At 42.8% G+C, this 23,257-nt stretch overlaps 1 protein-coding gene across 6 annotated transcripts in view; it reads right to left on the bottom strand.

The window, feature by feature from the left end:
• Nucleotides 1-22,918, bottom strand: part of LOC132402209 (2-5A-dependent ribonuclease-like) — a 45,832-nt gene extending 22,914 nt beyond the window's left edge. The window contains exons 1-3 of one of the 6 annotated variants that reach the window (XM_059984948.1): nt 22,812-22,896; nt 6,961-7,014; nt 5,347-6,582 (exon numbers count right to left, since the gene is read on the bottom strand). In XM_059984948.1, coding sequence (XP_059840931.1) covers nt 5,347-6,582; nt 6,961-6,982 — 1,258 coding nt within the window. In that variant the 5' untranslated portion in view covers nt 6,983-7,014; nt 22,812-22,896. Of the gene's footprint in view, nt 1-5,346; nt 7,015-9,739; nt 9,798-22,247; nt 22,490-22,807 lie in introns of those variants that run through there. The other 5 variants (XM_059984944.1, XM_059984947.1, XM_059984943.1 and 2 more) reach the window with 5 other exon arrangements.
• Between the last annotated feature and the right edge of the window lie 339 nt (nt 22,919-23,257).

Below are 23,257 nucleotides of genomic sequence, written 5' to 3'. Positions count from 1 at the left end.
ACATTGGCATGTGCTAAAGGTGATGTAGTCGTTATGGGAGATTTCAACATGCAGGTGAACTGGGAGAATCAGGTAGGTGCTGGACCCCAGGATAGGGAGTTTGTGGAGTGTCTAAGGGATGTATTTTTGTAACAGCTTGTGCTTGAGCCAACCAGGAACGAGGCTATTTTGGACTTGGTGATGTGTAATGAACAGGAATTGATAAGTGATCTTGAAGTAAAGGAGCCATTAGGAAGTAGTGATCATAACATGATAAGTTTTTATCTACAATTTGAGAGGGATAGGGGCAGATCAGAGGTGTCAGTGTTGCAATTAAATAAAGGAGACTACGGAGCCATGAGGGATGAGCTGGCCAAAGTTAAATGGGCGGATGCCCTGGCAGGAAAGACAGTGGATCAGCAGTGGCAGATATTCTTGGGCATAATACAAAAGATGCAAATGCAGTTCATTCCAATGAGAAGGAAGGATTCAAAGAGGGGGAAGGGGCCACAGTGGTTGACAAAGGAAGTCAGAGATTGTATAGCATTAAAGAAAAAGAAGTATGACAGGGCTAAGATGAGTGGGAATACAGATGATTGGGAAAGTTTTAAGGAACAGCAGATCTTAACTAAAAAAGCAATACGGAGAGAAAAAAATCAGGTATGAGCTCAGTCTAGCCAGGAATATAAAAGGGGATAGCAAAAGCTTTTTTAGCTATGTGAAGAGAAAGAAGATAGTTAAGAAAAATGTTGGCCCCTTGAAGAATGAATTGGGAGAAATTGTTATGGGAAACAGGGAAATGGCAACAGAATTTAATGCATACTTTAGATCTGTCTTCACCAGGGAGGACACAAGCAATCTCCCAGATGTATGGATGGGCCAGGGTCATAAGATATCAGAGGAATTGAGACAGATTGACATTAGGAAAGAAACTGTGATGAGTAGACTGGTAGGACTGAAGGCTAATAAATCCCCGGGTCCAGATGGTCTGCATCCGAGGGTTCTAAAAGAGGTGGCTCAGGAAATTGCGAATGCATTGGTAATCATTTTCCAATGTTCCTTAGATTCAGGATCAGTTCCTGAAGATTGGAGAGTGGCTAATGTTGTCCCACTTTTCAAGAAGGGAGGGAAGGAGAAAACGGAGAACTATCACCCTGTTAGCCTAACGTCAGTCGTGGGGAAGATGCTTGAGTCCATTATTAAGGACGAAATAGAGGCACATCTAGATGGCAGAAATAGGATTAGGCCGAGCCAACATGGATTTACCAAGGGCAAATCATGCTTGACTAATCTGTTGGAGTTTTTTGAGGGTGTAACAAGGATGTTAGACGAGGGTAAGCCAGTAGATGTTGTGTACCTAGATTTTCAGAAGGCATTCGATAAGGTGCCACATAGGAGATTGGTGAGTAAAATCAGAGCTCATGGCATTGGGGGCAGGGTTTCAACATGGATAGAAAACTGGTTGGCAGATAGAAAGCAAAGGGTAGCAGTGAATGGGTGTTTCTCAGACTGGCTGGAGGTGACTAGTGGGGTACCACAGGGCTCTGTATTGGGACCACAGCTCTTTACGATTTATGTCAATGATTTAGATGAGAGCATTGAAAACTATATCAGCAAGTTTGCTGACGATACTAAACTGGGTGGCAGTGTGACATGCGAAGGGGACGTTAGGAGAATACAGGGAGACTTGGATAGGCTGAGTGAGTGGGCAGATACTTGGCAGATGTCATTCAATGTGAATAAATGTGAAGTTATCCACTTTGGAAGCAGGAACAAGAGGGCAGAGTATTGTCTGAACGGTGTAGAGTTAGGTAAGGAAGAAATGCAAAGAGACCTAGGAGTCCTAGTTCACCAGTCAATGAAGGTGAATGAGCAAGTGCAACAGGCAGTGAAGAGGGCAAATGGAATGTTGGCCTTTGTTACAAGGGGAATTGAATACAAGAGCAAGGATGTTCTTTTGCATTTGTACAGGGCCCTGGTGAGACCACACCTGGAATATTGTGTACAGTTTTGGTCTCCAGGTTTAAGGAAGGACATTCTGGCAATTGAGGAAGTGCAGCGTAGATTCACTAGGTTGATTCCTGGGATGGCAGGGCTGTCTTACGCAGAGAGATTGCAGAGATTGGGCTTGTACACGCTGGAATTGAGGAGATTGAGAGGGGATCTGATTGAAATGTTTAAGATAATTAAAGGATTTGATGGGATTGAGGCAGGAAATATGTTCCAGATGTTGGGAGAGTCCAGTACCAGAGGGCATGGATTGAGAATAAGAGGTCAGTTATTTAAAACAGAGTTGAGGAAGAGCTTCTTCTCCCAGAGAGTTGTGGAGGTGTGGAATGCACTGCCTCGGAAGACGGTGGAGGCCAATTCTCTGGATGCTTTCAAGAAGGAGCTGGATGGATATCTGATGGATAGGGGAATCAAGGGATATGGGGACAAGGCAGGGACTGGGTATTGAGAGTGAATGATCAGCCATGATCTCAGAATGGCGGTGCAGACTGGAGGGGCCGAATGGTCTACTTCTGCACCTATTGTCTATTGTCTATTGTCTATAACTATCATGTCTCACTTCACTTACCAACACTCTTCATTATCTACAATCTAACTCTGACAAAATCACCTTTTTCCATCACCTTGGTGTTTTCTAGACACCCGTTCATTTAATATTTTCATCATTGATTACAAATCTACCCATGGGCTCTCTTCTACCTTCTTAAACTCCTCTATCAGTCTGTAACTTCTAGCCCTGCAACCCTCTGCGATACTCGGTGTTCCTCTAATTTCAAGCCCCTAACAAAGCCCTTTAATAGCACTAAAATTACAGAGGGATCTTGGAGCCCATGTTCATAGTTCACTGAAAGCAGATAATTGGATGTGTTATCTGGTGACTACAGTTTATAATTTATTAACTACAGCTCCGCCTTCAATACTTTAATTACATGCAAATGCATCACCAAACTGGGAGTCAACATATCCCTCTGCAATTGTATCCTTGGCTTTGTGACAAATAGACCACAATAGGCAGCAACACATCTGCCACAATTATTCTAAACACTGTTGTTCCACAAGGATGAGTCTTCAGCTCCCTACTCTACTCCCTGTACACTCATGACTCTGCGGCCAGATTCTGCTCTGACTCCATCTACAAGTATGAGGATAATACTAACGTAGTGAGTCACATCTCAAATAACGATGGGGCAGAATACAGGAAGGAGACAGATTACTGACATGGTATCACAACAAAAACTTTCCCCTCAATGTCAGCAAAACATAGAGCTGATCACTGACTTCAGGAAGGGCTCAGTGCACATAGTCTTCTCTCCATCAATGGTGCTGAGGTAGAGAGGGTTGAGAGCTTAAAGTTCCTAGAAGTGAACATCATCAAAAGCCTGGTCTGTAGGTGCCATAGCCAAGAAAGCTCACCAATGCCTCTGCTTCTGCAGAATGCTAAAGAAATTTGGCACATCCCTATCAACCTCATCAATTTTTAATTGATGCCACCATAGGAAGTATCCTATCCAGATGCATCATGGTAACAGCTCTGCTTGTGACTGCAGAGAGTTGTGGACAATGGTCAGCATGTCACAGAAACCACCTCCCCCTCTATGGATTCTGTCTATACTTCATGCTGTCTCGATAAATCTGATAACAAGTCAAAGACCCCACCCAACTAAACATTTCTAATCTCCTCTCTCCCTTTGGCAGAAGATAAAAAGCCTGAAAGCATGGATCTCCATTCTCAAGGACTACTTCAACCCTGCTGTTATAAAACTAATGAATAATTCTCTAGTATGATAAGATGAACTCTTGACCACAATCAATCTTGCACCTTTTTGTATATCTGCCCTGCACTTTCTCTGTAGGTGTTACACTTTATTCTGCATCCTGTTATCGTTCTGTTATTCTATTTGAATGCATTGTGTATGATTTGATCTGTATGAGCTGTGAGCAAGACAAGCTTTTCACTGTACCACATATGACAATAATAAAATGTAGAACATTCCAGCACAGTACAGGCCCTTTGGCTTACAATGTTGCAGCCACCTTTTAACCTACTCTTAGATAAATCTAACACTTCCCTTCTATAAAACCCTCAATTTTTCCATCATCTATGTGTCTATCTGAGTGTCTTAAATATCCCTAATTTATCTGCCTCTACCACCACCGCAGGCAGGGTGTTCCACTCTCTGAGTAAAGAACTTGCCTCTGACATCCCCCTTTAATCCTCCCTCCAGTTCATTTCCCTTTCCAAAAAGGGTGTATGGCATTCTTGCCTTCAATGACAGGGGAGGTGAATAAGAAGCCATGCTGCAGCTATATAAAACTTCAGTCAGACCACACTTGTGCAGTTTTGATTGCCCCTTTATGAAGGATGTGGAGACTGTGGAGACAGCACAGAAGAGGTTCACCAGGATGCTGCTTGGATTAAATGATACCAGTTTTAAGGAAAGATTGGATAAACTTAGGTTATTCTCCCTACAGAACTGGAGGCTGTGGGGAGACCTGATTGACAATTTTAAAACTGTGAATCATAGATAGGTTAAACAGTCAACGTTTTCCCCTTAGGTTAGAGATGCCAAATGCCAGAGGATATGTTTTTAAGGTTAGCAGGTGTAGCTTAAAGGTGATATGATGGGCAAGATTTTTACGCAGAGAGTGGTAAGTGTCTGCAATAGATTGCCAGGGCTAGTAGAGGAAGGATGCAGTTTGGTGGAGTTTAAAGGGGTTTTAGATAGACATATGACTATGAAGGGAATGGGGAGATACAAGTGAGACATGGATAAAGGACATTTAGTATAATTGCCATCAAGATCAGCAGAGCATCATGGCCAAATGGCTTTTTGGGTGCCCTACTGTACCATGTTCTGTTTTAATCTTTTGATCTTCCCCTGATCTGGTTGGCCATCATTGGTGACCTGGCTCATGTTTCTTCAGGTAGCTTTGCATCAACTGTTGTTTCATGATATGCCTGCACATCTCCTTGGGCATGTTATTCTATTAAGCTGCTGTGTGAGTGTAGGCTGGTATTCTTGGTGTTGTAAATGGTTTACCAACTAACTCCACTGAACAGAGATGATTTAAAGGTGACTATGAACCACAACAAACAAAGCTTGTGACCAAACCTACAGCAATGATAGCCAATAAAAACAAGTATATTTCTCCAGAAAAGTGGAGTGTAGGGTAGTTGTAGGATACAAGTGATATCCATAAAATCAATCCCAGTCATTTAAAGAAACTTTGATAGAAATGACTCACCCACTTCCATTTTGGCTGGGCCTTGTGTGGTATCACAATAAAAGAACATTTAATTGGGTAACTGCAGCCTTAATTCTGATTTAAATATCTAAAAAGTATAACTCAAGTTACCTCTGAGGATATTTGTTGGATGCAAATCCCGATGTGCAATCTTGACTCTGTGCAAAATCTGAAGACCCTCAATCAGCTGCTTCATAACGTATGGGGCTCCTGACTGACATCCTTCAGGCTCCTGCTGCACATATTCTTCTAGATTATACTCACAGAGATCCAGGCACAGGTAGTCACAATAATCATCATATTCATGAGACACAAGTTTAACAAACAGACTGCTTGCTTTGATTTTTGGCTCCATGAGGCATTGCGTTTCCTTTAAGGCTTCATTGCTGTACCTCTTGTGGCATTTCACTGCCACCTCAGTATGTCTGTTATGGAAACCAAGGTAAACTTCAGTCATGTTTTCCCTAGTAATCTTATAATCCTCAATCCTGGACAGTCTCAGGTTTCCAATTGGGTTACAGTCAACATTCTGCAATTTCTCCAGTTCTCCATGCCAACGTTTACTGCACTTCTTCCAATTTGAAGAAGCTTCTACATTTTGATTAGTAGTCTTTAAGTCATACTTATTCAATATCTCTATTATTTCTTTAACATATCGACGTTTGGCCATCATTATTGGTGTAGTCCCTGTAATGTCACGGGAGTGCACATCTGCTCCCATCTCACACAACTTTCTGGTTAACTCAGTATTTTTGCTGTTCACTGCTGCCAGGAGAGCCGTCGAACCAGTTTCGTCTCGTGCATTGATGTTAACACTATAATTCTGCAGCAGCAGTTTGGCCACCTTTGTGAAATTATTTGATATTGCAAGAATCAGGGGTGTTTTCCCAGCTTGGTCTGGAACATTCACATCTGGTTCATGCTTCAGCAGCATTTCCACCACATCACTATCTAACTTCTCACTTTTCAAAGCGGTGCTCAAAGGTGTTTCTTTATTCTTGTCTATGGAGTTTACATCTGCCCCATGTTTCAATAGGGTTTCCACAATTGTCCGTCTGTTTTCCTTTAAGGCAAAAATTAAAGCTGTTCTGCCAAGGTTGTCTCGCACATTAACATCAGCATTCATTTCATCCAATAAGATGTTAACAATATTTTCATAACCATTCTCTACAGCACTCATGAGTGCTGTCTTTCCACCTCTGCCCACATTTGCTTTGGTGTCCGGCACTTCCCTGCGCTTGTTCACATCAGCTTTGCAACTAAACAGGAAACGCAAGGCATCCTCCCTGCCATGTTCTGCTGCTTCCATGAAGGCAGTAAAGCCATTGTCATCTGCATCGTTGACATCTGTGTCAAGGGATAGAAACACTTTGAGCAAATTCACTTCACCAATTATCGCAGCAACAATGAAAGGCGTTGCTCCATTCTTCTTCCTGAGATGTGGGTCTGCGCCATACTTCAACAATAAATGAACAACCTTTTCGTGATTTGATTGTACGGCAGTATGGAGAGGTGACCAACCATAACTCTTAGTCTTATAGTTAACGTTAGCTTTGTTTTTCAAGAGCAATTCAACAACCTGCTCATTACCTTTATCTGCTGCTAAAAATAGAGGGGTCCCTATGTCATCAGGATCAAAATCAACCAATGCTCCCTTTGCAATTAATTGCTCCACTTCTGAGAGATCTGAAGTTGAAGAATTACAGAGGTCTTGAAGTCTCTTACCAAGTACTTCTGGATCTGACATTTTTCTTCGATTGCTGCAGCTGAACCTCTTTCCTGGGTAAGAAAATAACACATTGGTGATTATAGCATCAGAGCAAACTGATTTCAAGATATCATTCCCAATCCTCTGAACATTTGAGGGACCTGTGAGGTGAAAACATTAGCGATAAAATAATGCCATTTGCAACTGCACACAATCCACTTTGGATATAATTTGCTTATCTTGTCTTATTTAAGGGATTATTTCTTTAAAGTTGCAGCAGCCAGGACAGCAGAGCGGAGGGGCCAGCAACCTTTATAAAGTTGTTTCTGATTGGGTAAGTTGCTACATACTTTGCCAATAAAAAGAAGATACCGTAGGATCAGGAAAAAGAGTGGCCATTGTGAGAGTGGGGAGCTAAGGCTTTTGCTAGTTAGGCTTTAGAGAGGAGCAGACAATAATCAGGTAAGGTTTTTATTTTCCTGTCAATCCACAACCTTTGACAGCTAAAATGGCAGTCTGGGCATTGGAATGGTCCTCCTGAGATGTGAGAACTCAAGGAACCTTATGGTCTCTGTGATGACTACATATGTGAAAAGTGCACCAGCTGCAGCTCCTGACAGACTGAGTGAAAGAGTTAGAACTGGAGCTGGAGTTGGAGATCATCTGGGATTCTGAGGATGTCATAAACGATATCACTGTGAAGTGGACACACCTCAGGTGCCGAATACAGATAGGTGAGTGGCCACCAGAAGAAGATAAGTAGAGGAGGTAAGCAGACAGAACAGAGTTCCCTTCTGGCTGTTCCCCTCACTAACCGGTATATATATCTCTTTGCAAATTGTTGGGGATGGGTGGCCTTTCAGAGGCTAGCACTAGTAGCCGAGTTGGTAGCACTGTGCCCAGCTCTGAGGTAAAATAGGTGAAGTCAAGCAGAGTGATAGTAACAGGGGACTTGGTAGTAAAGAGCACAGGGTCAAGGATGTCTCACAGGAGATACGGGACATTCTGAGGGGGGTGGAGTGAGCAGATCATTGTCCATAGGCAGGAACAGAGATGGGGTCTTGCAAAATGATTTTAGATCGCTAGGTAGAAAGATAAAAAGCAGGGTTGGAATCTCAAGAGTTAGCAAGCTGAGAAATAATACATAACGCAGTTCAATACATGGCTAAGGAAGGAGAGCCCTAGATCTGTGGATCACTGGGCTCCCTTCTAAGGCAAGTGGGATGTGCACAAGCAAGATAGTTTGCATCTGAACAAACCTTGCAAGGAAACTGATATCCTAGAGTGGCAGGAGGATGGGAACTACAGCAGCAGGGCAACAGGTTGATGATGGTCTCACAAATAAAGCTGAAAGGAAGACAGCAAGGAACAGGTTAATAGTGTGACCGATAGGCTACAATGTACATATTTCAACACATTACAGGTAAAACAAGAGGTTCAAAAGGATAAACTAGAGCCGAGAGCAGCCAATGGAATAGTTATGTTCTTTCCTTTACAGAACCATGAGAGTCAGGGCAGGCAACTCAATGTTCCTGTGCTTGAGATATGAGATATTAGAACAGGTTGGACAAACTTGAATTGCTCTCCTTAAGCTGTCAAGGAAGACGTGATAAAGGTTTTTTTAAATTGTGAGGCATAGATAGAATAGATAGTCAGAATCTGTTCTCCAGGGTAGAAATGACAAATACCAGAGGACGTGCATTGAACGTTAGAACAAGGAAGTTTAAGGGCGATGTAAAGGGCAAATTTATGACACAAAAGAAGACTGCTTGGCTTATTGCATTTGTGTTGTTTGAAGACAAGCTCAATTTCCCTTTTAGGACTGAGTCTGTAGCCCTGCAGATCACAATTCTCCCATTCTAGTACGGTGTGTGTTGGGGGTTTCTGCCTCCAGCACTCTTAGTTCTATTCTCCATCAGACTCTGGGTTGGAGAACCTCCTTATCTCTCCCGTCAATCTACCTAAGTCCACCCCTCCCACTCCTCTAGGGTTAACAGGTCTTCCCAATTTACTCCATCCAGGTCACTCATATATTTTATACACCTCATTTAAGTTTCCTCTCAGCCTCCCCTGTTCCAAAGAGAAGTACCAAAGTCAAAAATCGTTGAAAGTTAGATGCAATCAGGTTACTACAGAAATCAAGGGTAAAGCTCAAAAAGAAGTAAGTGTGTATTCATAGAGAAAGAAGTAACCCTGGGTTGGATTGCAACTACGAAGAGAAAATGAAAGTAACTGTGAACATATGAGAATCTGAAAACATTACTCCTAGTTACGGTACTAGATTTTTACTTGACCTGGCTTCAGTTAGTGAGGAAAGAATGGAATTAGGTCAAAGATAAAAAATTTGTATATAACATCCAGAACTGTCTAGGAAATGAGTCTCTGTTAGTTTAAAATAATACAAGTATACTAAAACGTGAGTGATGCTTTGAGTTATGGACTGGAAGCATTTTCAGTGACATAACAGCCAAGGAAAATCAATTTGAGTCACATAACCAGTATTCCTGACTCAGATTCAAGATTATAAGAGTGTTAATAATAGTGGTAACATACTTCATGTAAAAAATATAAAGTTAACTAAACATATACTGTATACTGATATCCACTTGACATTCTGGCCCAGTCCCCTTAACAGAAGGACCCATGATGTCATCAGGTGTTATGGGTGCAGGAGAGGATAAGTGTTTTATTAATGTGCATTGGGAAATTGCCATCATGAAATGCTTCATGATGCTGGAAATACCATCCATTAACTCTAGCCTCACAGACAACATCGAACCAGTGCAATTCACCTACCATGGAAATGAGTCTGCAGTGCACATAATCTCCCTGGCCCTCCTCATCCCTGAAGCATCTGCACAGTAAAGATGTGTGTTAGACTATAGTTTATTAACTACAGATCTTTCTTCTATACTATGATTCCAAGCAAACTCATCTCCAAACCACTAAACACAGGACTCCAATGCACCTAAACCCACAAGTGAGGCTGGTGTTATTTAAACTAATTTGGCAGGTGATGCACCATCAATAAATCTCGGAGAGGGAAGGCGAACAATAGGCTTTTATTCGCAGCAAAACGGAGCACAGCATCTCGGAGACCTAGGGAGGAGTAGTGCCTCCAATTGCCTTTACACAGGGGTCTGTGGGAGGAGCCACAGGAGCAGTCAGCAGAGGGGCGTGTCCAGACAGGTATACACATAGTTTACCACAGTAGGTTGATGGGAACCAGAGCGATAGGGCTGAGGATAGGACAATTGCTATAGAAATCGATTCGATGCATTGTGTAGTGAGACTGTGAGGAAGGACCAGCAGATGACAGGGCAGAACTGCAGTCAGTGGGATGAGTTGAAGTGTAACATGGAGGCAAATCAAAAAGGGTGATGGATACGGGATTGAGGGTGTCACATTTGAATGCACGCAGTATACGGAATTATGTAGATGATCTTGTAGCACAGTTAGAAAATGGCAGGTATGACTTTGTGGGTATCACTGAGTCCTGGCTGAAGAAGATCACAGTTGTGAGCTTAACATCCAAGGATACACGTTGTATTGAAAGCACACGCAGGTGGGCAGAGGGGACAGGATGGCTCTGTTAGTAAAAAATGAAATCAATCCTACTAAAGAGGTGACATAGGATCAGAAGATATAGAATCCTTGTGGGTAGAGTTAACAAATGCAAGGGTAAATAGATTCTGATGGGAATTAGATACAGGTCCCCCCACAGTAGCTAGGGTGTGGGATACAAATTACAGTGGGAGATAGAAAATGCTTGTAAAAAGGGCAATGTTACAATAGCCATGAGTTAACTTGAATTGATTCGACTTTATTTCTTACATCTTTCATGAGGGTAAGAATCTTTACATTACGTCTCCATCTAAATGTGCAATGTGCAAATTATAGTAATTTATAATAAATAGTATGTACAACAGGACAGTCAATATAATGTAGAAGTACAATTGTATCAGTCTAATGGCCTGGTGGAAGAAGCCATCCTGGAGCCTGTTGGTCCTGGCTTTTATGCTACAGTGCTGATTTCTGGATGGCAGCAGCTGGAACAGTTTGTGGTTGTGGTGCCCTATGATCCTTTGGGCTCTTTTTACACACCTGTCTTGTAAATGTCCTGAACAGTGGGAAGTTCATATCTACAGATACATTGGGCTGTCCGCACCACTCTCTGTAGAGCCCTGTGATTGAGGGAAGTACTGTTCCCGTACCAGGCAGCAATGCAGCCAGTCAGGATGCTCTCATAGGAAGTCATTCCTGCCTGTGGCCATCAAACTTTACAACTCCTCCCTCAGAGTGTCAAACACCCTGAGCCAATAGGCTGGTCCTGGACTTACTTCCACTTGGCATGATTAACTTATTATTATTTAATTATTTATGGTTTTATATTGCTATATTTCTACACTATTCTTGGTTGGTGCAGCTGTAACGAAACCCAATTTCCCTCGGGATCAATAAAGTATGTCTGTCTGTCTGTCTGTCTTAATTGTGCTCCTATAGAAAGGTCTTAGGATTTGGGGGCCTATACCAAATTTCTTCAGCTGTCTGAGGTGAAAGAGGCACTATTGTGCCTTTTCACCACACAGCTGGTATATATAGACCACGTGAGATCCTCGGTGATGTTAATGACAAGGAATTTAAAGCTGTCCACCCTCTCACCCCCAGATCCATTGATGTCAATAGGGGTTAGCCTGTCTCCATTTCTCCTGTAGTCCACAACCAGCTCCTTTGTTTTTGCAACATTAAAGGAAAGGTTGTTTTCTTGACACCATTGATTTCTTCTCTGTAGGCTGCCTCATTATTATTTGAGATTAGGCCAATCAGTGTAGTGTCTTCTGCAAATTTAATTAGCAGATTGGAGCTGTGGGTGGTGACACATGCACGGCTATACAGAGAGTAAAGGAGGGGGCTTAGGACACAGCCCTGGGGCCCTGGGGGGGGGGGGGGTTCCTGTGTTGTGGATCAGAGGGTTCGAGGCAGGGTGAAGGCCAAGGTCTGAGCTTCTTGTTGAGCCTGGAGGGAATTATGGTGTTGAATACTGAACTATAGTTCCCTGTTCTGGGCAGGTAGGTCTAAAAATCCCTCTGAGAAGAGTAAAGGAGGTGGGGTATGCTTCATGGTCAATAATGCTTGGTGCGACCCTGAGAATGTGTATGCCCTCAAATCCTTTTGTTCCCCAGATCTGGAATACCTTGGGCTGCTGTGTAGACCTTTCTGGCTGCCTAGGAAGTTCACGGCTGTTACTATCATACCTGTTTATATTCCGCTACAGGCTGATACTGACCTGGCTCTCAAGGAACTGTATGAGGCCATCAGCACCCTGGAGACTGCACACCTGGAGGCTGCTTTCATTGTTGCCGAGGACTTTAATAGAGCATCACTGACTAAAGTCTCTCTAAAGTTTTGCCAACACATCCAGGTGTGCACATGGGGAGATAGAATACGATAGAATACTTAACCACTGCTGCTCTCCCTTCCACAACCTTACAAAGTGCTCCTTCGGCTGCCATTTGAAAAATTGGATCACTCCTCCATCTTGCTGCTGCCAAGGTACAGGCAGAAGCTGAACCAACAGGTGGCCATAACAACCCTGAGATTCATTTTCATGTGGGCATACAGAGCGAATCTAAGAAATACAACAGGATCAATGAAAGACCACAGCTAACAGGACAGACAAAAAACCAATGTGCAAAAAAACAACAAACTGGGCAAATTCAAAAGAAAAAAGAATGAATGATGAACAAATTAATAACACAAACAAACAAACAAATAAATAAATAGGCAATAAATATCGAGAACATGATGTGAAGAGTCCTTGAAAGAGAGTCCATAGATTGTGGGAACTGTTCAGTGATGGTGTGAGTGAAGCTGAGTGAAGTTATCCTCTCAGGTTCAAGAGCCTAATGGTTGAAGGTTAATAATTCTTCCTGAAGCTGGTGGTGTTGGTCCTGACATTCCAGATCTTTCTTCATGATGGTCACAGTGAAAAGAGAGTATGACTTGGATGGTGGGGGTCCTTAATGGATGCTACTTTCCTGTGACATCGCTCAGTGTAGGTGTACTCAATCTTGATGGACTGGGCCGATTCCACTACTTTTTGTAGGATTTCCCACTCGAGGGCATTGGTGTGTCCGTACCAGGCCACGATGCAACCAGTCTATATTCTCCACCACACGTCTATAGAAGTCTATCAAAGTTTTAGTCAAACTTGGGAGGCTGAAGTTACGTAAATCACCCGGACCAGGTAGATAACACCCTGAAGGTTCTGAAGGAGGTAGCTGAAAGGATTGTGAAAGCATTAAATATGATCTTTCAAGAAACATTATATTCTGGAAAGCTTCCAGTGGAAAATTGCAAACATTATTCCACTCTTTAAGAAGGGAGGGAGTCAGAAGAAAGGAAATGATAGGCCAGTTAGCCTGACTTTAGTGTTTGGGAAGATGTTGGAGCCAATTAGCAAGGATGAGGTTTTGCAGTACTTGGAGGCACATGATAAAACAGGCTAAAGTCAGCGTGGTTTCTTTAAGGGGAAATCTAGCTAAACAGATCTGTTGGAATTCTTGGTGGAAATAACAAGTAGGATAGACAAAGGAGAGTCTGTGGATGTTGTTTCCTTGCATTTTCAGAAGGCCTTTGACAATGTGTTGCACATGGGACTGCTTAGCAAGATAAGAGCCCATGGTATTACAGGAAAGACACCTGCAGTGATAGAGATTGGCTGACTGGCAGGAGGCAAAGAAAGGGAATTAAGGGACCTATTCTAGTTCGCTGCCAGTGAATACTGGTGTTCCGCAGAGGGCAATACTAGCACTGCTTCATTTCAAGCTATATGTTAATGATTTGGATGATGGCTTTGTGGCCAAGTTTGCAGATGATACGAGGACAGCTGGAGGGGCAGGTAGTATTGAGGAAGCAGGGAGTCTGCAGAAGGACCTAGACAGATTGGGAGAATGGACGAATCAGTGGCCAGGTCATACACTTTGGGAGAAGGTATAAAGGAATAAAGGGATAGACTATTTTCTAAATGGAGAAAAAATTAAAAATCAGAAGTACAAAGGGATGTGGGAGTCCTTGTGCAGGATTCCATCATGGTCAACTTGTAGACTGGGCTGGTGGTAAGAAAAGCAAATGCAATGTCAGCATTCATTTTGAGAGGGCTGGAATATAAAAGCAAGGATGTAATGTTGAGGCTTTATAAGGCTTTGGCTAGACCACATTTGGAGGATTATGAGCAATTTTGGGTGCCCTGTCTAAGAAAAGATGTGTTAGCATTGGAGAGGGTCCAGAGGAGGTTCACAAGAATGATTCCAGGAATGTAAAGGTTAATGTGTGAGGAGTATTTGATGTCTATGGGCCTGTAGCTACTGGACTTTAGAAGAATGAGGGGGAATCGTATTAAAACATGTCAAATATTGAAAGTGTAAATAAAGTGGATGTGGAGAGGATGTTTTCTATAGTGGTTAAGTCTAGGACCAGAAGGCATAGCCTCAGAATAGAGGGATGTCCATTTAGCAGGAATTTTTTAGCCAGAAGGTGCTAAATCTGTAGATTTCACTGTCAGGAACCGTTATGGAGGCCCAGTCATTGAGTCCCTTAAAGTGGAGGTTGATAGGTTTTTAGTTAGTTAGGGCATCAAAGGTTACATGGAGAAAATAGAAAAATTGGGTTGAGATGGATAATAAATCGGCCACAATGGAATGGCAGAGAAGACTTAATGTGTCAAGCGGCCTAATTCTGCTCCAAAGTCTATGTCTTACAGACTCAGAAATTCCTGGACTTAGTGACCAACACACTTCAATCAGTAAGGAGAGGGAGTAATACCTCTGCTGTGATTGTTCTCAACACCAGCACCCCACAAGGCTGTGTTCTCAACCCCCTACTCTATCCCCTTTACACCCATGACTGACTGGCTCGATCCTGCTCTAATTTCATCTGAGAGTTTGCAGACAATACCACTGTAGTGAGCCACACTCAAATAAAGTTAAGTCGGAGTACAAGAAGGAGATAAGGAGCCTAGTGCCATGATGCTATAACAAAAAACTTTCTCTCAATGTCAGCAAAATGAAAGAGATGGCATTGATTTCAGGAAGTGGGGTGGTGCTCACTGTTTACAGCAACAATGCTGAAGTTGAGAGAGTTGAGAGTTTCAAGTTCCTTGGATTGAACATCACTAAAAATTTCTCCTGTCTAATTACTTAATACCACAGCCAAGAAAGCTCACCAGTACCCCTACTTCCTCAGGAGGCTATAGAAATTTGCCATGTCCTTCTCAACCTTCGGGTAGATGGAGCATCAGTCTGGGAAGGCAGTCCATCTAAGAGAGGGAAAACTCTAATTTCAAACCTCCGCCATACCCACTCATGGGAAAGGCTTCGGGTGCAAACCTGAGGACAAATCTGGAGCTGGAGTCCCTAAGGCAGTCCGACGTTGCCTTCAACCTCGCTCTGGCAACTCCTGCGACGACACTGGTGCCAAGCTGCATCAGCCCTTGCCCTTCCCTTGGACAATGTCGGTGTTGTGGAGAGGGGAGACTTGCAGCATGGGCAACTGCTGGTCTTCCATACAACCCTGCCCAGGCCTGCGCTCTGGAAACCATTCCAGGCACAGATCCAGGGTCTTGCGAGACTAACAGATGCCACCTTCTTGACCCTCTCCAATTTTCATTGATGCACCATAGAAAGCAGGACACATTTTGATCTTGGTATAGGAACTGTTCTCTCCATGATACAAGAAACTGTACTGGATGCAGCTCAGTACATTATAGAAAACGATCTCCTCTCTATGGACTCTGTCTACACTTCTTGCTGGCCAGCAACCACCATAAGCAAAGGTTCTCTCTTGTTCCACCTAGTCCACCCCCACCCCCCCGGGCAGAAGATATAGAAGCCTGAAAGCAAATTCCACCCAGGTTACAAGGACAGCTTCTATTCTGCTGTTACTAAACTCTTGAATGGTTGCCTAGTGCAATAAGATGGACTCTTGTCCTTACAACATGTCTTGTTGTGATCTTCCATCTCATATCAACTTTCACTGCACTCTCTCTGTACAGTAACACTTTAATTCTGCACTTTATGACTATTTTATCTTGTACGACCTCAGTGCAATGTTGATCAGAATAGAAGTTAATTTTTACACTGTACCTCCGTACACATGATAATAATAATGTGGTGAACTACATATAGCTGTCTGGACACGCCCCTGCTGACTGCTCCTGTGGCCCCTCCCACTGACCCCGGTATAAAGGCGATTGAGGCCAGAGCCCTGCTCTTAGTCTCCAGGATATAGCATGGTGGTCAATTGCTGCTTGTTCTTTTTCTTTCTTCCAGCCAATAAAAGCCGATATCTTGCCTCACATCTCAGAGAGTTATTGATGGTGCATCAAATAACCAATTTACCGATTTTACATGAAGCATGCAAGCACCATGTTGAGGCCTCATTCATTCACTTTATAAACAATCTGAGTCAGATTGAATCAAAGATGAATAACATGAAACAAAGATCATGTTACCGTGTTTTAGGTAAACGGAAATACAGGGAACACGGTGGCTGTGTGTAATAAATTATCAATTGATTTTAATAGAGTAAATGTGACTGGAGCAAATGTGGCAAATGTGAGGTGACCCACTTTCAAGATAAAATTAATACAAAGAAAAAAAGCATTGCGAGAAAAAGCATTTCAGGATGTACATTGTATACATTTCTCTGACTTTAAATTGGAACTTTGGATCTTTAAAACGAAGAATATGAAAAGCAGAAAAGGAGGATGTTTTGGGGATTGATGTAAATTGATAATGAAGATATCATAGATGGTTACAGAAGTTGAAAAATAATGGAATACAGTTTCTTATGGGTAGACAATTTGGTAATATGGTTGAAATTTTCAGGTCATTGTCAACATCTAAAAGACACTTAGGCAGGTACATGGATGGAAAAGATTCAGAGGTCAAATGTGAAAAATGCATGGTCATGCACTTTGGTAGTAGAAATAAACGTGCAGACTATTTTCTAAACGGGGAGTAAATCCAGGAATCTGAGATGCAAAGGGATTTGGGTGTCCTTGTGCAGAAAACCCTAAAGGTTAATTTATAGGTCAGTGGTGAGGAAGGCAAATGCCATGTTAGCATTCATTTCAAGAGGTCTAGAATACAAGAGCAAGGATGTGCTGCTGAGACTTTATAAGGCACTGGTGAGGTCTCACCTTGAGTACTGTGAACAGTTTTGGGCCCCTCATCTTAGAAAAGATGTTCTCGTATTGGAGAGGGTCCAGAGGAGATTCACAATAATGATTCCAGGAATAAAAGGGTCATCATATGAGGAATGTTTGATGGCTCTGGGTCTGTATTTGCTGGAATTCAGAAGGATGAAGGGGGATCTCAATGAAACCTTTCAAATGTTGAAAGGCCTAGACAGAGTAGATGTACGTTTGTAGAAAGGATGTTTCCCACAGTGGGAGAATCTAGGACAAGAGGGCACAGCTTCAGGATAGAGGGGCACCCTTTCAAAACAGAGATGCGGAGAAATTTCTTTAGCCAAAGGGTGGTGAATTTGTGGAATTTGTTGCCACGTGCAGCTGTGGAGGCCAGGTCGTTGGGTGTATTTAGGCAGAGATTGATAGGTTCTTGATTGGGCATGGTATCAAAGGTTACGGGGAGAAGGCCGGGAACGGGGTTGAGGAGGAAAGAAAAAAAAGATCAGCTATGACTGAATGGTGGAGCAGACTCGATGGGCCAAATAGCCTAACTCTGCTCCTATGCTTTATGGTCTAAGTGGAATGGTATCTTGGGCCATTTGGGTCAAAGTACCTGTTGTGTGACACTATGGGGGAGCAGGGGAACTGACTGGTGAGAGAAACTCTACTTCCACTGAAAGGAGAGTTCAGAATGAGGAAACAGACCGTAAAACTGGAGCCAAACCTTTCAGTAAATTCAGTGGCATAGATAGAATGGACAGCCAGCACCTCTTCCCCAGGGCACCACTGCTCAATACAAGAGGATATGGCTTTAAGGTAAGGAGTGGTAAGTTCAAGGGGGATATTAGAGGAATGTTTTTTACTGAGAGAGTGGTTGGTGTGTGGAATGCACTGCCTGAGTCAGTGGTGGAGGCAGATACACTAATGAAATTTAAGAGACTACTAGACAGGTATATGGAGGAATTTAAGGTGGGGGGGGATATATGGGAGGCAGGGTTTAACATTGTGGGCTGAAAGGCCTGTACTCTGCTGTACTATTCTATGTTCTATGTTCTAAATGATTAGAAAGCATTTGTCAGCGTTTGTCAGCTCTTGGATTGTATTCATTAGAGTACAGAAGAATGATAGGGGATCTCATAGAAACATTTCGAATGTTGAAAGGGTTGGACAGAGTAGATGTGGGAAAGGCTGTTTCCCTTGGTGGGTGAATCCAGGACAAGAGGTCACAGTCTTAGAATTAGAGGGTACCCATTTAAAACAGAGATGAGGAAAAAAATTTTTAGCCAAAGGGTTGTGGATTTATGGAATTCATTGCTGCATACAGTTGCCCCAATCATTGAGGGTGTTTAAGGAGGAGATTGATAGGTAAATAATTAGTCAGGGTATCAAGGGATATGGGGGAAAAGCCGGAAATTGGAACGAGATGGGAGAATAGTTTAGCTCATGGTGGAGTGGCGGAGCAGACTTGATGGGCCGAATGGCCTGCTTCTGCTCCTTTGTCTTGTGATCTTGTAAAAGCAGCCTAGCACCACAATAATGTTGCTGAATTGAAACGGCAATTAATGCTAAGTTAGTTGCTAATTTTAAAACTGACACTAACAGGTTTTTGTTACTCAATATGTTAATAGATCAATGGAGTTGGGTCATATGTCAGCCATTCTCCAGTGATTCTCCAGGTGGAACCTAGAGATCAACCTTCGTATTCACAGAGGCCATTGATGAATAACATCAGAGATGTGCTTCAGTAAGCATTTAATGGAATTGTCCAAAACTTATAAAATTATTTAAGGGAAATAATTTACAGCAGCAGGATGGTTGCTATGCAATGACAAAAATAATGAGAGGACAGTAGGTTCAGAGACCTCGTGATTTTATCAGGAAATCAGTATCCAGAGTCCTGCATTATCGATCAGGATACATGTTTGAAAACCACTAACCAGAATTGGGGAACTTAAAATGAATTACAAACGTATTAAGTAAATGTGGAATAGAAAGCCACTACTAGTAATGATAATCACATAACTAATAGAATGTCATAAATACCCTCTGTTTCATAAATATCCTTATCGAAGGAAACTGGTCATTCTTAAGCAGTCTAGTTTATATTTATGATTTCAGACCCATCAATGTAGTTAGCTTTTGACTACCTAATGAAATGGTCCCTTCCCAGAGCTTAGTAATGTGGGTCAGTACCAAAGGACATCCAGGGTCTTGGCCTCTGGGCTCAAAGGCCAGCAACATGGACCTGGGGTGAAGGGCATCTGGAATTCAGGCTTTCACTCGGCGCTCAAAGGCCAGGGACACAGACTGGTGACAAAGGGCACATAGGATGTCAGGCTGTCCCAGTTCAGTGGATCCCAGGATCAGTGAGTTGGCCAGCCCAGTGTTCAAGTTTGGAGTTCAGGGTCCTGTATTGGCTACTCTAGGGGTCATTACCAAAAGTCGAAGCCCGAAGGTTGATTGGAAGCTGGAGGTCGAAGCCTAACGGCTGAAGCCTCAGCGCTGGAGACAGGATGTCATCCATGTGAGTGGGTTGGTGTGGGAGAGAGAAAAGGGTTTATTTATTTGTTGCTCTATTGCTTGCTGTGTTCTGTGTTGCTCTGTTGAACATTGTGGGCATGCTATATTGGCACTTGAACGTGAAGCGATGGTTGTGGGCTGCTCCCAGCACTCCCTCAGGTTTGTTGGTTGTTGACAGAAATGGAGCATTACACTGTAAGTTTTGATGTACATGTGATAAATAAATGAATATCAATCTGAATTTGACTCTGAATTAAAGGTAAAACAAAAATAAACATGAAGGTAGCAACAGCCAAATCTCATGGATTAGTAAGAAGACAAAACTTTCTGCTTTCCGGGGGGACCATTCCCTACATGACTCCCTTGTCCTTTCGTCCCTCCCCACTCATCTCCCTCATGGCTCTTCTCCTTGCAAGCGGAACAAGTGCTACACCTACCCCTACACCTCCTCCCTCACTACCAACAAGGCCCCAAACAGTTCTTCCAGGTGAGGTGACTCTTCACCTGTCAGGCTGTTGGGGTCATATACCGTATCCGGTGCTCCCAGTGTGACCTCCTGTATATTGGTGAGACATAGATTGGGACACTGCTTTGCTGAGTACTTACTCTGCCAGAAATAGCGGGATCTCCCAAAGGCCACCCATTCCACTTCCCATTCTGACATGTCAGTCCATGGCCTCCTCGATTGTCATGACGAGGCCCCTCTCAGGTTGGAGGAACTGTCTGGGTAGCCTCCAACCTGATGGCATGAACATCGATTTCTCAGACTTCTGGTATACACACCCCCCTCACCATTCCCCATTCCCCTTTCTCACCTTATCACCTTACCTGCTTATCACCCCCCCAAGTGCTCCTCCCCCTTTTCTTTCTTCCATGGACTTCTGAATTCTCCTATCAGATACTCCCTTTTCCAGCCCTATATTTCTACCAATCACCCCCCAGCCCCCGCCAGCTCTTTACTTCACCCCTTCCATCCTCCCGGTTTCACCTATCACCTTGTGTTTCTTCCTCCCATCACCCCACTTTTTTTACTCTGACTCTTCAACTTTTTTTCTCCAGTCCTGCTGGAGGGTCTTGGTCCAAAATGTTTACTATACTCTTTTCCATACATGCTGCATGCTGAGTTCCTCCAGTATTTTGCATATCTTGCTTGGATTTCCAGCATCCGCAATTTTCTCGTTTGTTAGACAAAAAATAAGTTATTTATAAAAGAACTCAAGGCATTAGTGGTGTTTTATGTGGAATGATAGGCATTTCACACAGCTTTAAAAAATGGATAAATAATTTAGAAATATCATGAGGATAACAGAGAAAGAGTATGGAGTTGATCAAACTCAAAGTCCTGTGGCTCATCAGGCTGGTGTAATTGTTATATAGTTATATGGTTTTATGGTGCTTCTGCCCGTTTCTATGGCGGGAAGTGACTGAGAGTATAGTATGAGACTTTCCCTGATAGGGGGCGAGGTTGACAGCATTTTACTGCAGGTACCCATTTTCAGGAGGGCACGGAGCGACCACTCCCCACTGATCATCGACAGCTCCTTGGTAGAGATTGTTAAGGGCACCAAATTTCTTGGTGTTCACCTGGCAGAGAATCTCACCTGGTCCCTCAACAACAACTCTATAGCAAAGAAAGCCCAGCAGTGTCTCTACTTTCTGCGAAGGCTGAGGAGAGCCCACCTCCCATCCCCATCCTCATCACAGTCTACAGGGGCTGTATTGAGAGTATCCTGAGCAGCTGCATCACTGCCTGGTTCGGAAATTGCACCATCTCGGATCGCAAGACCCTGCAGCGGATAGTGAAGTCAGCTGAGAAGATCATCAGGATCTCTCTTTCACACTACACGCTGCATCCGCAAAGCAAACAGCATTATGAAGGACCCCAAGCACCCCTCATACAAACTCTTCTCCCTCCTGCCGTCTGGAAAAAGGCATCAAAGCATTTGGAGCAGACTATGTAACAGTTTCTTCCCCCCAAGCTATCAGACTCCTCAATACTCAGAGCCTGGACTGACACCTTACTGCCCTACTGTCCTGTTTATTATTTATTATAATGTCTGCACTGTTCTGTGCACTTTATGCAGTCCTGGGTAGGTCTGTAGTCTAGTATAGTTGTTTTTCTTTCTCTGTGTTGTTTTTTTACATAGTTCAGTCTAGTTTTTGTATTGTGTAACACCATGGTCCTGAAAAACTTTGTCTCATTTTTGCTATGTACTGTACCAGCATTTATGGTCGAAATGACATTAAAAGTGACTTGACATTGTATGGTTAAGTCTTGCCTCAGCTGGGCTCAAACTCATGACCTTCAGGTCACTAGTCAAACACCCTAACCACTTGGCCATGTGCCACACGAGGAATTGATAGCTAAGTAAAAATGGTCTTTTATGCTGACTGCTTCTGTAAAGTTAAAAAACATTTGACAGTGTAATCGACTCTTCTCAACATTTTCCAAATTGCTGCTCGAAAGTCAAAATAATATCTTTGTGACTATATTTGGCAGTTCAAAGCAACAGATTGTTTGAAAACTATAGCAAACTAAAAGCAATATCCAGATACAAGAAAAAAGCCTAAATAAACAAGCTAATTAATTACGTGCTGCCCAAAATGTCGGCCCAGATCAGAGGTGATTGCCGATTTCACTTGCTCTACGCGATGTTCACTCCTCTTTCCAAGGCGCTGTTCCCTTGTTTGGCCAATTTAAATGCCAGCTGAAAAGACAGGGCTGTCAAGATCGAGGTGACATAGTTCTAATAAAGTATAGGCGCTGCCGTACTTTCTTTGTATTGACAGCTATGTGCTGGTTCCAGGACAGATCCTCTGACACTTTTCAGAAAGAGAAACATCGATCCTTAATTCCGAACAATTTAAAGTTATTGACCCTCTCCCGCTTCTGGGCGGCACCTAATTAAACTTTAAACAACTGGAATTTGAGAAGGAAACAGTCACCCTTTTCTGCTTCAGTTTAAAACCAGTCAAATCACACAAAAGCAAGCCAAACAGTTAAGAAATAAGACGAACCAAGTCTTACACTGGGCAAATTACAAAAAAAATTGAAAACAAGTTAAGCAAAAATCTAAAAAAAACAAGCTAATTTTTAAATTATATGAAACACCAATAGGCATAGCTTTTCAAATGATCAGAATTTTACTGACTTACAAGCTGCTTGTTTTCTTCAAAACGAAGAATATGCATCTACTTCCTGCTCTATGATATATTTAATATTTGTGGGTGGGGTGACACTTAACCAACTATGTCTCAACATCAACTGCATCACACTGAAAGGAGTGTAGGCAATTTTACTTTGTAATCACTTCTTAACTGCACATTATCTCCCCCTAGTGGCTCTCCCCTTCCCTTTCTTCTATGGTCTTCTGTCCTCTCCTATCAGATTCCCCCTTCTCCAGCTCTTTCACCAATCAACTTTTTTTACTTTACCCCACCCTCCCAGTTTTACCTATCACCTGCCACACCTCCAACACTGCATCTGAATTCTACTGTTACCTTCACAGAAATAAGATCAGTCTTATAGAGCGTGAATCCACAGAAAGCTTTGGGTCAGATGGTGTCCAAGGCCATGTCTCTCAGATTCTCTGTAGATCACC

This window comes from Hypanus sabinus, chromosome 11 (assembly GCF_030144855.1).
Source record: "Hypanus sabinus isolate sHypSab1 chromosome 11, sHypSab1.hap1, whole genome shotgun sequence".
Taxonomy (NCBI): domain Eukaryota; kingdom Metazoa; phylum Chordata; class Chondrichthyes; order Myliobatiformes; family Dasyatidae; genus Hypanus; species Hypanus sabinus.
Note: the sequence above shows the minus strand (reverse complement) of the source record. Positions and strands in the feature narration are given on the sequence as shown.